We start from the raw sequence: 16443 nt of genomic DNA, 5'->3' as shown, positions 1-16443 counted from the left end.
GATGTTTTCAAATGAATTTGAAAATGAAAAAAAATGATGTTTTAAGAAGATGAAATTTTTGAAAACGAAGAATGCAATTTTCAAAATTTTCACAATTTATAAGTCCCTCTGGCCATCAGTAAGTTTTTCGAGTATGATGTTTAAATCCTTCGAGTCATCTGTAAGCCTTTAGAGCAAGATAATAAGTCCTTCGGGCCATCCATAAAACCTTCGGGAGGGATGTTTTCAAATGAATTTGAAAATGAAAAAAATGATGTTTTAAGAAGATGAAATTTTTGAAAACGAAGAATGCGATTTTCAATTTTTCATAATTTATAAGTCCCTCGGGCCATCAATAAGTCTTTCGAGCATGATGTTTAAATCCTTCGAGTCATCTGTAAGCCTTTAGAGCAAGATGATAAGTCCTTCGGGCCATCCATAAGACTTTCGGGTAGGATGTTTTCAAATGAATTTGAAAATGAGAAAATGACGTTTCAAGAAGATGGAATTTTTGAAAACGAAGAATGCGATTTTTAAAATTTCACAATTTATAAGTCCTTCGGGCCATTAGTAAGTCTTTCGAGCATGATGCTTAAATCCTTCGGATAATCTGTAAGCCTTTAGAGCAAGTTGATAAGTCCTTCGGGCCATCCATAAAACCTTCAGGTATGATGTTTTCACAAGAATTTGAAAATGAAAAATGATGTTTTAAGAAGATGGAATTTTTTGAAAACGAAGAATGTGATTTTCAAAATTTCACAATTTAAGTCATTCGGGCTATCAGTAAGTCTTTCGACCATGATGCTTAAACCCTTCGGGTAATTTTTAAGCCTTCACAAGAGAGTATTGGAGCAAATATATCAGTAAGTCTTTGGAGCATGACGATTAAATCCTTCGGGTCATTTATGAGTCTCTCGAGCAAGATGATAAATCCTTCGGGTCATCCATAAGACCTTCTGGCAAGATGTTATTTCACCAAGATAATAAGGCATCCGAGCCATTTTTAGCCTTTTTCAGAATAGTGTTAGAGCAAACCATCAGATCATCAGATGTGGGAGGAAATCGAAGATTCTCGGATATGAAGAAGTGGAACAATCCATTAAAAGGGTTTGTGCAAATGAGAGGGAAGCGAAGGTCAAGAAGAAGACTGAAGAAAGGGAAATGACGTTGTAATCAGATAAAATTAGGTCATTATTTTTGTCTTTGGCTACATTCTTGTGTTCACAAAAATGAGCATAGAGGGACAGCTGTAATACCCTAATTTTGTCCGAGCCATTTAAATCTATTTAAAGATGACCGATAATTAATTTAGAGGTATTCGTGCTCAATGAGGAATTAATTCAAAGGATGAATGAAAGCTTACATTTGAGGTTAACATACAAATCAAGAAACTTTGGTGCTTAATTGGATTGAAACCACTTATTTCAGTTTGGAATTCAAGATATAAATCGAAGTCAAAATTCAGTCCCAAATTCAAATTAAGTGTCTAAAGTCGAAAGTATATTCTACAAGCCCAAACTAGACCTAAATTAATTACAAGTTCAAGACTCAAATCCGGAGCCCAATAGCAGGCCCAAGTCTGGCCCAATTGGAAGCCCAACACTAAATTTGGAGCCCAAATTACAACCCAACACTTGAAGACCAATTACAGCCCATTTACAACAGCAGCAACTGAGCAGTTCAGTCCCCAATGACCTGCGCCTCTCGAACAGCTCACGTAAAGTCCCTCGGGGCTGTCACCAACACCCATACAGCTCGGTTTCCAGGCACCACCGCTTCCAGCACTCCATGTGCAGCACCATGATCGAGTTGCCCACATGGAGACATGGCTCTGTTGCCCATGCTCCACTGTCACTCACAACCATGCTGTTGAAGCCCCACGCCCGACAGTACTCCAACCGAGCAGCATCCTCCACACCCAAGAAGACCGACCAAGTCTCGATTCCTCATCACTGGCGCCCATACCTGTCGGCCAGCACGCTCGTACCCATCACCATTGCCCATGCCTTGTCTTCGCCCGTACCCTGGCACCTAGGAAAACACCTATCATCAACATAACAAAGGGCCAAGGACCATGAAAGAAAAGGAAGGGAGGAATTTTACACAACAACAGGGGGGAATCGGGTAAAAAAAAGGGTCTGGAGAAATCATTTTGGAGCAATCTACTCGACTCTTCGAGAAAACGAGCAGTGTAACAGGGATTTCCCTACCGTTTTCAAAGCAATAAAAAGAAGTTTTAATTTATTTTCGTTTCCTTTTATCTTTCGAGCAAACTCAAATCTGTCATCATTTTTATATTTTCATGTTTCATAAAAAACTCACACCAAGCTAAGCATTCCAAATCCAGAATAGAAAACCCAAAGAAAAATAAGCATTTGAAACAAAATAAATAGTAAGAGTGAAAGAAAGGGATTGTTACCTGAGCATTGCATCGCCGGTGTCGGGGTTGCTCAGCTTTAGATGCTTACCGGTGAACGGAGACAGATTTGCAGCTGTGGGATTCGAGAGGGAAGGCAACGAATCACCAGAGTGAAGAACCCGGTTCGTGGAGGTCTCGTCATCGAAGAATCCTCGAGCTTCGTCCTTCGCGTGTAGGGTTTCCATCGGGCAACCTAAAGTAAGGCTTTGGTCCTTAGTGGCCGTGGTCTCCATCTTCTCTTCAAAGAAGGTAAAACGTGAAAGAACAATGGCTTAGAGTGTTGGAGATCGAGAACAGTGGGCGTTGGTCGCCGAGCTGTTGTTCTCCGAGAGAAGGGAAGAGATGAGGCGACCGGGATGAAGCTTTGTGGTTCTCAGTTGAGCCAGAGGAAAGAAGCGAGGCTAGGAGTGAGTCGCGTAGTGGGTGACAGCTGTGGAGACTCTGGTTTAGGTGGTGAACGACACTGCGCAAAGAAGAGATAGGGGAGAGTTGAGAGAAATGGCGCAATGTAGAACGGCTGTGAGGAGGTAAGTTGAGGTAAAATGGGGCTAGGGTTCAAATTTCATACCCAAAATTTTATATATCAGCTTATTGAAACGGTGTCGTTTAGATGGTCTAGGGTTGTTCTTTTGTGAATGGGTTATCTAGTCTTTAGGTCATCCATGATTTTCTTATAGTTCATTTCCGTCCTCGATTCGAGTCTTTTACGTTTTCAATTCAGTCTTTGTTTTGTTTTCTCATTTAATTTTCGTCCTAAATATTTATTTATTGTTGTTTTAGACTTTTAACCTCTAGGTTTCTGCATGTCACATTATGGTCTTGAGTGTATTTGGGTTTATCGTAGTTTTAGTCCATTCCATTAACCTCAGTTTCATTGTTTATTTTGGTGTAATATTAATGTCCATTGCAATTAATATTTTGTTTTTATTTAAAGTAATGAAGTCTGGTTTAATATTATTTGATCCTTATTTTAACATGAATGATTATTTTCTGGAATTTGTATCTTAACTTGTTATGTTTTGCATTTTAGCCACATTGGTGTATTAAATATTAATATATAAATATGATGGGTATAAGATGTGGTAATATAATATGTATATAATTGTGTGTATTAAAATAATATTGCATGGTATTTTATTGGTTTAATTAATTTTTACATGACGTCATTTGTCGCGTAATTTGTATGATATCCTCACGTGCATAACTTGAAATTATTACATAATTTGATTAAGGGTAATGTTCTTTTAATTTAAAATTGTTTTAAGTGGGTTTTTTTAACTGATTAGATATCCGCTTTAAACGATTTTAAAATAAAAGTATATCTCATCAGTGACACCTAAAAAATGGATTTATCATTTTAAAATTTGGGAATGAAAGAAAAAGAAATGTTCGGTTATTTAAATTTATCGAGAAAATGTTGTTATAACTATTTAAGATCTGGTCTCGACATTTTTAAATAATCGAATATTCTTTATCTTTCTAAAGACTTGGTAATTTTAATTTAATCTATTTTAGAGCTTTTGAATATGATAAAATTCGTATGTTATTTTGTCAGGGATCATAAATCAAATTAAACTCAAATTTGTAAATTTTATTGCAAAGACATTAATTAATCGACAGGGTACCGATTTAGGGCATTGTGGGGGTGCTAATCTTTCCCCACGTGTAACCGACTCCCGAACTCATTTTTGGTAAAGCGGACCTAAATTTGTTGTTTTTAATTAAAATTAATTTTTATTTAAAACGACAAAACATTTTTGGGTGTCCAATCACATCCTAATCAAAGATTGGTGGCGACTCTTCGAATCTGTGTTTTTATCATGAATGAATTCTCAAATTTTCGAAACGAGAGGTTTTCTAAAATCACATTGTTTTTAATTAAAAATTGTAATCTTAAGAGAATAATTAAAAATGATGTGGTTTTCAAAATCTCGCTCCCCCACCGGTTAAAAATCGTTTCGACAGACACAATCCGAGTTGGCAGCGAAGAATTGTCCGTGTAAGCTAACGTGGATCTTGAAGTAAAAATCTGTTTCGATGATCCGAGGAATTTGAGACAAAGCTGAAGTCTGAGGTTGCTTTCACAATAAGTTTCCCTTTATCTCAATCTCTTTAATTTGTTTATTTAATTGTTTTTCTTTTATTTTATTTAATTCTTATTTTTATTTTAAAAATAACTTTTAAAAATCCCCCTTTGTATTTATTACTATTAATATTTATTATTATATTATTTTTCTTTTTTATTATTTATTTTATTTTAATATATCTTTTCAACTTCAACTGAAATTCTATCTTTTTCTAAAATCATGAAAGAGTTTTATTAAATTAGAAATACCACAGTCCCTGCGGATCGACCCTGATTCTCTATACTACCTTTTCCTTTTTATTTATTAAAGAAGCCAGGAATTATTTTGATAGCAAAACGACGGTTATCAAATTGGCACCGTTGCCGGGGACTAACGATAAGTACTGATTTATTTTTCTAGTTTTTGATTTATGACTAGAAGAAACCTAGGTGAATTAGTATATCTAGATCCGGAGATTGAAGCAGACACATACAACATTCTGATGGCAGAAACAAAACAAACGATCCGAGAACTAGCCACAGCTCCTGTCACTCAGATGCCATTATGCATCAATTTTCCTAGTGGAGGGACTCCGTTTCAATTAAACACGGGACTTATTCATCTTTTTCCCACCTTCCACGACTTTCCCACTGAAGATCCGTACAAACACTTGTTGGAATTCAACATGGTTTACACTAGCATGAAACCACAGGGAGTTACCGATGATCAAATTAAATTGAGAGCTTTCCTTTTCTATTTAGCCGAATTGGCTAAAGATTGGTTATTTTATTTACCTCCAAATTCAGTTAATTCATGGGCTGACATGAATCAAATTTTTCTTAACAGGTTCTTTCCAGTGGCTAAAGCAAGCGAGTTGAGAATGAGCATTCTTTCCATTCAATGGAGATGAAAATGGTGGATGCCGCCAATAGAGGAGCATTAATCAACATGAACCCAACAACATCAAGGAAATTGATTTCAACCATGGCAGCTAACTCTCAACAGTTTTCAAGTGAACCCAGCAGACGGGTTCACAAGATAAGTATATTTTCCCTTAAAAATAAGTTAGATAAATTAACTGTAGTAGTTAATTCACTTGTTGCAGGAAAATATGGAGCAACTCAAATACCATCATTGGAGGAACTCATAGGGAAGTAAGCAATTTCACAAGAAAAGTTCGTTGCATCCCAGGAAAAATCCCAAAGCCAGACCGAAACACATCTTCAAGAGTTAGATAACCAAGTAAGCCGACTAGCTCAAACTATGGGAAAATTGGAATCACAAGGAAGACTACCTTCTCAAACGGAGTTAAATCTAAGAAAAAATGTTAGTTCTATCACACTCCGAAGTGGAAAAGTTATCTCACCCGAAGTTCCAACAGAAAAAGTCACACATCAGGAAGAACAAGAGGAAAACCACCTTCAGAAATACAAGGTACATCTGACTCATATCCTTCTCTTTCTTCTATTGAAATCACGCCACCACCCTTCCCAACAAGGTTGATGAAGCGTGATAAAAGAACTGAAGAAAATGAGATCTGAAAGGTGTTCCAAAAAGTTCAAGCCAACATACCTCTACTTGAAGTAATTCGAAAAATACCAAGGTATGCTCAATGTTTAAAAGAACTTTATACTACAAAGAGGAAATTAATGGGGCACGAAAAGGTAAATTTGGGAGAACATGTCTCTGCAATTTTTCAACGAAAGCTCCCACCAAAGATGAAGGATCAAGGTATGTTCGCTATACCTTGCAAAATATGTGATTTTAAAATTAAACATGCAATGTGTGACTTAGGAGCTTCAATTAATGTTTTGTCATTTTCTATATATAAAATGATTACTAACGAGCCTTTGAAGGAAACAGGAATAACCATACAGTTGGTTGATCGATCTGTGATCTATCCAGTGTGAGTATTGGAAAATGTCTTGGTAAAGGTCGATGTATTATTCTTTCCTGTAGATTTCTATGTCATTGACATGGAACATGATAGGTTGGATTCTTATTCCGAGATACTCTTAGGCTGACCCTTCCTAAGCACAGCACATACAAAGATCGATGTTAGAAGTGGTATATTAACAATGGAATTTGATGGTGAGATCGTTGAATTTGATGTTTACAAAGCAATAAAATGCCCTGATCATGTTGAAAGAATTAATTATGTTGATGTTATAGATCCTTTAATTGATAATATATTGAATCTAATTTTTCTTATGATCTTTTTAATGATCCTGAACTTTGCCACGAAGAGGAAGAAAGGGAGTTTGAAAATATTAATTCAATCAATGCTGATTTATCTTTATCTTCCTCTAAAACTAAAATTTTTCCTTCTGTTTTGTAGGCACCTGTGGTAGAATTAAAGTAATTATCGGAGCATTTGAAATATGTTTTTTTGGATGAAAATGAAACTTTACTAATGATCATCTCAAGTAAATTATCCGAAGGAGAAAAGGAAGCTATGGTAGTGGTATTGCGCTCTCACAAAGAACCATAGGATGGACCATTGCCGACATTAAAGGATTAAGTCCCTCGACTTGCATGCACAAGATCAAAGTCGAAGAAGGAGCAAAGCCATCACGTGAAGGATAACGCTGATTAAATCCACCGATGATGGAAGTAGTAAAGAAAGAAATTCATAAACTCCTTGATGTTGATGTAATCTATCCTATTTCGGATAGTAATTGGGTAAGTCTGATTCATGTGGTTCCCAAGAAAATGGGAGTCACAGTGGTTGAAAATCAAGAAGGGGAGTTAGTGCCAACAAGAGTTCAAAAATGGATGGTGAGTTTGTATTGATTACAGGAAGTTGAACTCTCTTACTCGAAAAGATTATTTTCCTCTTCTTTTAATAGATCAAATGATTGAAAGATTAGCTGGGAAAACTCATTATTGTTTCCTTTATGGTTTTTTAGGTTTTTTCCAAATCCCAGTGGCGCTATAGGATCAAGAAAAAATGACTTTTACTTGTCCCTTTGGTACATTTACATATAGAAGAATGCTCTTTGGACTTTGTAACACACTGACCACCTTCCAAAGATGCATGTTAAGTATATTTTCTGACTATGTGGAGAAGGGCACCAAAGTCTTTATGGATTACTTCACGGTTTATGATAACTCTTTTAATGAATGTCTTGATAATTTAACTAATGTGCTTAAAAGATGCTTAGAATATAACCTTGTTTTAAACTATGAAAAATGTCATTTTATGGTTGATAAAGGGTTAATTTGAGGTCATATTGTTTTCTCAAAAGGGATTACGGTTGATAAAGCTAAAACATATGTTATATGCTCACTTCCTTACCCCATAATTGTGAGGGAATTTTGTTCTTTTCTTGGCCATGCAGGATTTTACCACAGGTTTATTAAGGACTTTTAAAAGATAGCACAACCATTATGCAATCTACTTCAAAAGGATCAAGACTTTGACTTTAATTCAAAATGGAAGGAGGCTTTCGATTCATTAAAGGAAAAGCTTATTTCAGCTCCAATTGTTCAGCCGCCAGATCGGAATCATCCCTTTGAACTTATGTGTGACACATTGGACACTAGCGTTGGAGCCGTTATCGGCCAAAAAATAGGGAAAGAGCCACATGTCATAGCCTACGCGTCCCAAACTTTGGAATCGGCTCAGAAAAATTATTCGAGTACAGAAAAAATAACTTTTTTCTTTAGAAAAATTTAGATCATATTTGTTTGGTACTAAAATTACTATTTTTTCTGATCATGCATCTATAAGGTATTTGATGAGCAAAAATGAAGCAAAACCGAGGCTTATCCGGTAGATCATGTTTTTATAGGATTAACTTGGAAATCAAAGACAAAAAGGGATGCGAAAATCTGGTAGCAAATCACTTGAGTCGAATTCCCCTTTTCACATCCGAAACTCCACTTAGAGAAGAATTTCCTGAAGAAAAACTGATGGTGGCGCAAAGCATAACTCCATGGTTTGCAGACATGCTTAATTATTTGGCCACAGGTAAGGTACCATTAGATTTGCCGAGAGCTGAAATCAATCGAATTAAGAGAGAATCCCGATACTATATTTGGGACTATCCTTATTTATGGAAGCACTACTCGGATCAGGTAATTCGACAATGTATTGCCGAAAGTGATGTAAACTCAATTTTACAATTTTGTCATTCTTACTCTTGCGGTGGTCATTTTGGGCCAAAACATACAGCTTATAAAATTCTTGAATGTGGTTTCTATTGGCCTAACATCTTTCAGGATTCTTATCTATTTTGTAAAACTTGTGAAAGATGCCAACGTACAGGTAATTTAAGCCATAGGAATGAAATACCGCTTAATTCTATACAAGATTGTGAAATTTTTTATGTTTAGGGAATCTACTATATGGGTCCTTTTACTTCGTCATTTAGAAATACTTATATTATTTTAGTTGTGGATTATGTTTCTAAATGGGTGGAAGCTAAAGTCACTCGGAATAATGATGCTAAAACTACAGTTAATTTTTTGAAAAATATTTTTCTAGGTTTGGCACGCCACAGGCTATAATAAGCGACAGAGGAACATATTTCATCAACCGAGTAATCGAGTCGCTAATGAAGAAATTTGGAGTAACTCAAAGAATTGCTACCGCTTACCATCCACAAACAAATGGACAAACAAAAGTATCAAATCGAGAAATTAAAACAATTCTTGAGAAAATTGTTAAATCTGACTGAAAGGATTGGAGTTTAAAATTAACCGATGCACTTTGGGCATATCGAACTGCTTATAAAGGTCCCATTGGGATGTCAACATACCAGCTTGTTTTCGGTAAACCATGCCATTTACCAATCGAGTTAGAACATCGGGCTTATTGGGTCGTTAAACAATGTAACATGGACAAGGATGCAATTGGTGAAGCTCGGAAATTACACATTCAGGAACTTGAGGAAATCCGAAGAAATGCCTATGATAATGCTCGGATATATAAAGAAAAAACAAAAGAATTTCACGATAGTAGAATTTCTTTTAAAAATTTTTCTGTTGGTTAAAATGTTTTAGTATTTAACTCCAAATTTAAACTTTTTGCAGGAAAACTCAAATCAAAATGGCTCGGACCGTTTACAGTTACTCAAGCATTTCCTCACGGTGCTGTTTAAATTGAAGATAACTCATGAGTACGATTTAAAGTTAATGGTCAAATATTGAAGCCATATTATGAAAATGCTCCGGTTGGTGTAACACCCCCAACCCGTACCTGACCCGGATACGAGTCCGAGGTGTCACCTTGACTTTTCAAACTCTGACTCTTGACAAAATTCAAAGAAAATTTAAAACTTTCATTAAAGTAAAAGCAGTTTAGTTACATAATTTGACCACAATAACCAAAATCGATCAGAGCATATTTAACTCAATCAATTAGTACATGCCAACTATATTCAAAAAAACAAAAATCATTTAACTCATCTATTTTCTGATCTAAAATCTTGTAAGGGAGATGTTGACCTGTATTGCTCCTCACAGCTTCTATATTCACTTTCTGTAACCTGCGTGTGAAACACTCACACGCTAAGTCGATGACTTAGTGAGGCATAAAGAAAAACACATCTAATGGAATTCATACCCACTAATCATGCATGACTGTTTTATGCTATCAAATTATAAAACTCATTTACATATACATCAACATATATTCATGTATATTATGTAACAGATACCATAACCCCTATCACACATATATCATATCATGCAATTCATATCACACATCATATACATATAGCACATACATTGTTCTTATATCACCAACCTGTTTATCCTTACTAATTCCCTTTTCATTACTTCAATTTCGTCATATGAGCATATAATGAATATAAACATATTATATATATTTTAATATGCCACAATACATTACTAATTTCTATAATCATATAATACATAAACGCATAGCATCTCATATCACCATGATATATATACATTTCTACCATGTCACGAGAAATACACATATCATTATATCAAATTATGTTCTCTTTTCAAATCCCATGTACACATGTGAGAACTATAGATATGTGAGTCTATAGAGTTTGTGAACTATGTTGTCACCACAGCTCGTATAATTGCACCGAAGTGCCACGTAGAATTGCACCGGAGTACCGCATAGAATTGCACCGTAGTGCCATATAATAATGTCCATAAGGACCACATATCATTCCTTAAGAATCATATACATATACTAGGGATCAAGTATGTGTCTCACCAGACTTCACACATGTTCCAAAGAATACATATATGTCCCGAAGGACCACATATCATTCCTTAAGAATCATATACATATACCAAGGATCAAGTATGTGTCTCACCAGACTTCACACATGTTCCAAAGAATACATATATGTCCCGAAGGACCGCGTAGACCCTCGACTCTTGGCATGCCAACTATACCCCTAGCTCTCATGACACATAACATGGGCATTAATATTTATGTTAACATACATTCACATATACACATAATCATGTAGTTCTTTCACATAGCTCATCGTCATATAAATCACATATCCCATATACATATAAACACATGGTTCACTTACGCGTAGAACATTTTCATATAATCGCATAGTCATATAATATTTCATATAACATATATTTCCGCTTTCATATATCTCATATCATGTATCATATCTTGTGATCATATAATCATGTTACTTATAATCACATAACTTCTACTCATAGGGTTCAACATCATTAAACTTAGTTCCCTTTTTCATATCATCATACATTTATATATTCTTATATGTCCTATCAATAACCTATAAACTTATTCATATTCTCATATATCATATTTTAATATAATTTGTATAGTAATACTCTAGAATTGTATCATATAATGATTTTACCCAAGTATTCCTTTATAAAGTTTATATTACAGGTTCAATTAGTCTCATTCTATCTTATAAATCATTTCCACTTATTTTATATCATTTTCCTTTTCCACTCACATAAACCATCTATTTATTTAGTTCAATTTCTCATGACTTCCACAATACTCTTTAATAAAACTTTGTAGCTCTTCACTTTAATACATAAACTATAGTTTCCTTTAATTTATCAATCTTCCCTATATAACTTATGTATCCTTATTTATGTTTATGCCCTCGAAATTATACTATCCTCGTAGAGTCTCCTAACATTTCTCGTATAATCACTTATACCATATCATATGACTTATACTTGATTATCTTATTCTCTCATGTTCATTTCATTTCTTATGACTCTATCATATAACTTATTCCATGTTTTTCCATTATTACATAATAAAGTTTTACATAAATCATATAGCATATACAAAGCATATCATTATCTTTAGTCATGCATACATACAATCAATGTAATACAGATAATTACATATAATTATAACAACACATAATCATGTCCATGACTTCATGCATATTACTCTAGGAAATAGACTCATCGCAAGTCTTATTTCCATTAAACACTACATATCACTAGTATGCACTCACATTGGCCTCACTAGTCAATTACATTCTCTTATCTTTCCCTTGATTGATCTTACTTGCCAAATGTTCTGGAATTGCTTTACGCGCAGAATCTACATAAATGTACATTTTGAGGCAATCATTAGATACCTACACCTTGTAATTGGATACTAGTAACTTAAACGAACTTATTAAACCCATATTCATAATTTTTCCTTTAGGGGGAATCGGTTCCCTCCTGTGGGGGAATCGGTTCCCCCATGAGATTCTGGAATTTCTGGTTCGTTTGAGGGGTATCGATTCCCTTGAATGGGTACCGATTCCCCTTGCCCAGAAATCATATTTTCAGCACGAAATTTACTTCATTTCATCTTAAACACTTCATATTTCAAACTCTTCAATATACTAAACTCAAACACACATACTTAAGCCCATTTGTACTTATTTAATCCATCTTAATTCTCAAAATCCTCTCCTCTTAATGAAATTCAAGAATTATACTCAAATTTCAACATGTTCTAAATTCCTTTCTATCACTCCAAATCTCTTAATTCAACTATTGACAAGTCAAATTTAACTTAAAATTCAACTTATCAACTTTATTTCAAGATTTCATTCAAAAACCCAAAATCTTTAATCTCTCCTAATTCCATCATCCTTTGTTTTTAAGATGATTTAAGCTTTCCTTAAGCTTAATTATCATCCAATAATCATAACCAAACCTTTAGTTGAACAAATAATCAACTAATGAAGAAACTTACCTTTGCTTATGGCTTCATGGTGGAAAATAAGAGAATGAAGAAGAGAAGTTTGGAACTCTCTCATATTTCCCACGTTTATATAATACTCAAAAAGGGAAGATAAAAATCTTTCCCATGAAAAGACCATTTTGCCCCTTTAGTTCATCTATCTTTGCTATTTAATCCAATATTAAAATTCTTTACTTAAATCCCGAGACTTTTAAATTCATTTCTAAATTGAACACAAAACTTTCAAAGTTTGCAATTTAGTCACTGACTCTGATTTGGGATGTTACAAATCTTCCCTCCTTTAAAGAAAATTCGTCCTCGAATTTTCACTGCATGCCTTTATAATATCACATCTTCTAATATTTTCATATTGCTTCCCTTAATATTTCCTGCCACCGCTACAACCTACCATTTTCCCATACTCAATTCTTCATATATGTCCACATCTTTATAAGTCCATATAATATTATTCATTATATAGATAGCAATCCCCAAATCCTTAATCCTCACTATTATGGATCAATTGATCTTTTTCATCATTCTCTATGTGCTTTGCACATAAATCAAGCTTTTGCTCATTTCTTAATCCTTGTAAGTATTATTATACACCCAATCTTTTCATATAACCCTTATGCATTTGTTCAAAGAATAATCACCCATTCTCGTTCTTCTAATAATTGAAAATTGTATTATTTCAATATCAACTTATAACTTATATCTCAATATACCTCTTGTCTTACTTGATCGTTTAACCTCCATCTTTCTCTTTTCCTATCCCTTTATTCTTTCATTCCTTCCAAAATCAAAATTTCCTTATAACATAAATCACATCTTTTCTTCAGGCTCTCATACTCTTTTCATATCATTTATACTTATCCCTGATTACTGATCTTCATCGCATCTTTATAACTTTGATAATCCGCTTTACTTATACAGAACCTCATTCTTTACCATCTCTTGTACTTGTATTTTCTTCCTCAAAGCTCCTTTTTAAACATACCAATACTTATTTCCTTGCCCACATCATATTTATATGATCAAAACCATATCCAAATCCACATCATACTTGATTAACTTAACTTTATATTTTCTTCAAATCTTAGAACTTTATTATCCATACTATTACAATTAATCAGTCATAACTTTTCCAATTTAGGGCATAAGCCCTAATCAAACTAATCATATTCATCTTCTCAGTTGAAATCCAATCAGTGCAATTTACTCACTTATCCAACCCACACTCTTATCCGTATACAATATTATTCTCTTGTATCCTCTATTACCTTACATTTCCGTGATCAAAATACATAATCGTGTCACAATTCACACCCTACTTAATTAATTTACCCTGACATCATCTTCTAATCCTTTACCTTTGATACACTTACCATCACATAATTATGTTAGTCACCACCAATTATTCCAATTTAAAGCATAAACCTTCATCGAACCATTCATATAAATTCATTCCAGTCAGAATTATCTCAGCAATAGTTTACTTAACTTATCAAATCCACATTTATTATGATCCAAATATACAATTGTATCCAGATCCACCTCGTCTTTAGTTTTTCTGTTCTGACAATATCTCAAAAATCTTATAATTCACATACATTTTCCATCACATAATCTGGTTAGTCAACGCTAACTCTTTTCATCTAGAATGCAAACCCTTATTATAGCCACACTCTTGCTTATACACAATATTATCCCTTTGTCTTAAATTCATAAACTCTATCTCCATATCTCTTATACACTTGTCACTGATGCATCTATTCTTGAATTCTTATACAAATACTCACCACATCCTTTGATCTTTTTTATAATAATCTTATAGTGACACTTGTTCACCATATTCTATCTTATCCACATAATAACAAAACTACTAAATATCTTGTTTCCGATTCAAAACAATAAAAAACTTTCTACCATTATTCAGATATGATTTCAGCTTTCTGAAATTAACTTTTGATCTTACTAGGTATTTCCTGAGGTGTCCGCTCTTCATCCTGCCTGGCCAGGTCAGGTGAATAGCTATCACAGTCAGGAATATCACCTTTCACTTACTTCAAAATTATCACGATCGGATTTCTACTGTATTAAACTATTCTTATTCTATTAGCAAGACAACATGCTCCTTACACTATCAGATCAGAAATTTTTCACTCTATGTTGGCATGTACACATTTTATGACACTTTGGACTTCGGTTTATGCCGAGAATCGGCTAAACCTTAGCTATGATACCATTAAATGTAACACCCCAACCCGTACCCGACCCGTATACGAGTCTGAGGTGTCACCTTGACTTTTCAAACTCTGACTCTTGACAAAATTCAAAGAAAATTTAAAACTTTCATTAAAGTAAAAGCAGTTTAGTTATATAATTTGACCACAATAACCAAAATCGATCAGAGCATATTTAACTCAATCAATTAGTAAATGCCAACTATATTCAAAATAACAAAAATCATTTAACTCATCTATTTTCTGATCTGAAATCTTGTAAGGGAGATGATGACATGTATTGCTCCTCACAGCTTCTATATTCACTTTCTGTAACATGCGTGTGAAACACTCACATGATAAGTCGATGACTTAGTGAGGCATAAAGAAAAATACATCTAATGGAATTCATACCCACTAATCATGCATGACTGTTTTATGCTATCAAATTATACAACTCATTTACATATACATCAACATATATTCATGTATATTATGTAACAGATACCATAACCCCTATCACACATATATCATATCATGCAATTCATATCACAAATCATATACATATATCACATACATTGTTCTCATATCACCACCTGTTATCCTTACTAATTCCCTTGTCATTACTTCAATTCCGTCATATGAGCATATAATGAATATAAACATATTATATATATTTTAATATGCCACAATACACTACTAATTTCTATAATCATATAATACATAAACGCATAGTATCTCATATCACCATGACATATATGCACTTCTACCATGTCACGAGAAATACACATATCATTATATCAAATTATGTTCTCTTTTCAAAGCCCATGTACACATGTGAGAACTATAGATATGTGAGTCTCTAGAGGTTGTGCACTATGCTGTCACCACAGCTCGTATAATTGCACCGAAGTGCCACGTAGAATTCCACTGGAGTGCCGCATATAATTACACCGTAGTGCCATATAATAATGTTCATAAGGACCACATATCATTCCTTAAGAATCATATACATATACTAGGGATCAAGTATGTGTCTCACCAAACTTCACACATGTTCCAAAGAATACATATATGTCCCGAATGACCACATATCATTCCTTAAGAATCATATACATATGCCAAGGATCAAGTATGTGTCTCACCAAACTTCACACATGTTCCAAAGAATACATATATGTCCCGAAGGACCGCGTAGACCCTCGACTCTTGGCATGCCAACTATACCCCTAGCTCTCATGACACATAACATGGGCATTAATATTTATGTTAACATACATTCACATATACACATAATCATGTAGTTCTTTCACATAGCTCATCGTCATATAAATCACATATCCTATATACATATAAACACATGGTTCACTTACGCGTAGAACATTTTCATATAATCGCATAGTCATATAATATTTCATATAACATATATTTTCTCTTTCATATATCTCATATCATGTATCATATCTTGTGATCATATAATCATTTTACTTATAATCACATAACTTCTACTCATAGGGCTCAACATCATTAAACTTTGTTCCCTTTTTCATATCATCATACATTTATATA

The 16443-nt window shown here is 34.0% G+C and overlaps 1 protein-coding gene across 3 annotated transcripts; it reads right to left on the bottom strand.

The window, feature by feature from the left end:
* Positions 1-1497: 1497 nt before the first annotated feature.
* On the bottom strand, positions 1498-2936 carry LOC120216348. 3 transcript variants are annotated; one of them, XM_039213795.1, is made up of 2 exons: positions 2399-2936; positions 1498-2022 (listed from the first exon to the last, which is right to left on the bottom strand). In XM_039213795.1, exons 1-2 carry the CDS (start codon positions 2629-2631, stop codon positions 1929-1931), a joined length of 327 nt encoding a protein of 108 aa, XP_039069726.1. In that variant the 5' UTR covers positions 2632-2936; the 3' UTR covers positions 1498-1928. The 3 variants fall into 3 exon arrangements, with proteins under 3 accessions (XP_039069726.1, XP_039069727.1, XP_039069728.1); XM_039213796.1 differs by having other exon boundaries at positions 1498-2010; XM_039213797.1 differs by having other exon boundaries at positions 1498-2003.
* Positions 2937-16443: the final 13507 nt, after the last annotated feature.

Source organism: Hibiscus syriacus, unplaced genomic scaffold (assembly GCF_006381635.1).
Source record: "Hibiscus syriacus cultivar Baekdansim isolate YM2019G1 unplaced genomic scaffold, ASM638163v2 tig00110160_pilon, whole genome shotgun sequence".
NCBI lineage: Eukaryota > Viridiplantae > Streptophyta > Magnoliopsida > Malvales > Malvaceae > Hibiscus > Hibiscus syriacus.
This window is presented reverse-complemented; position numbering and strand designations above follow the sequence as displayed.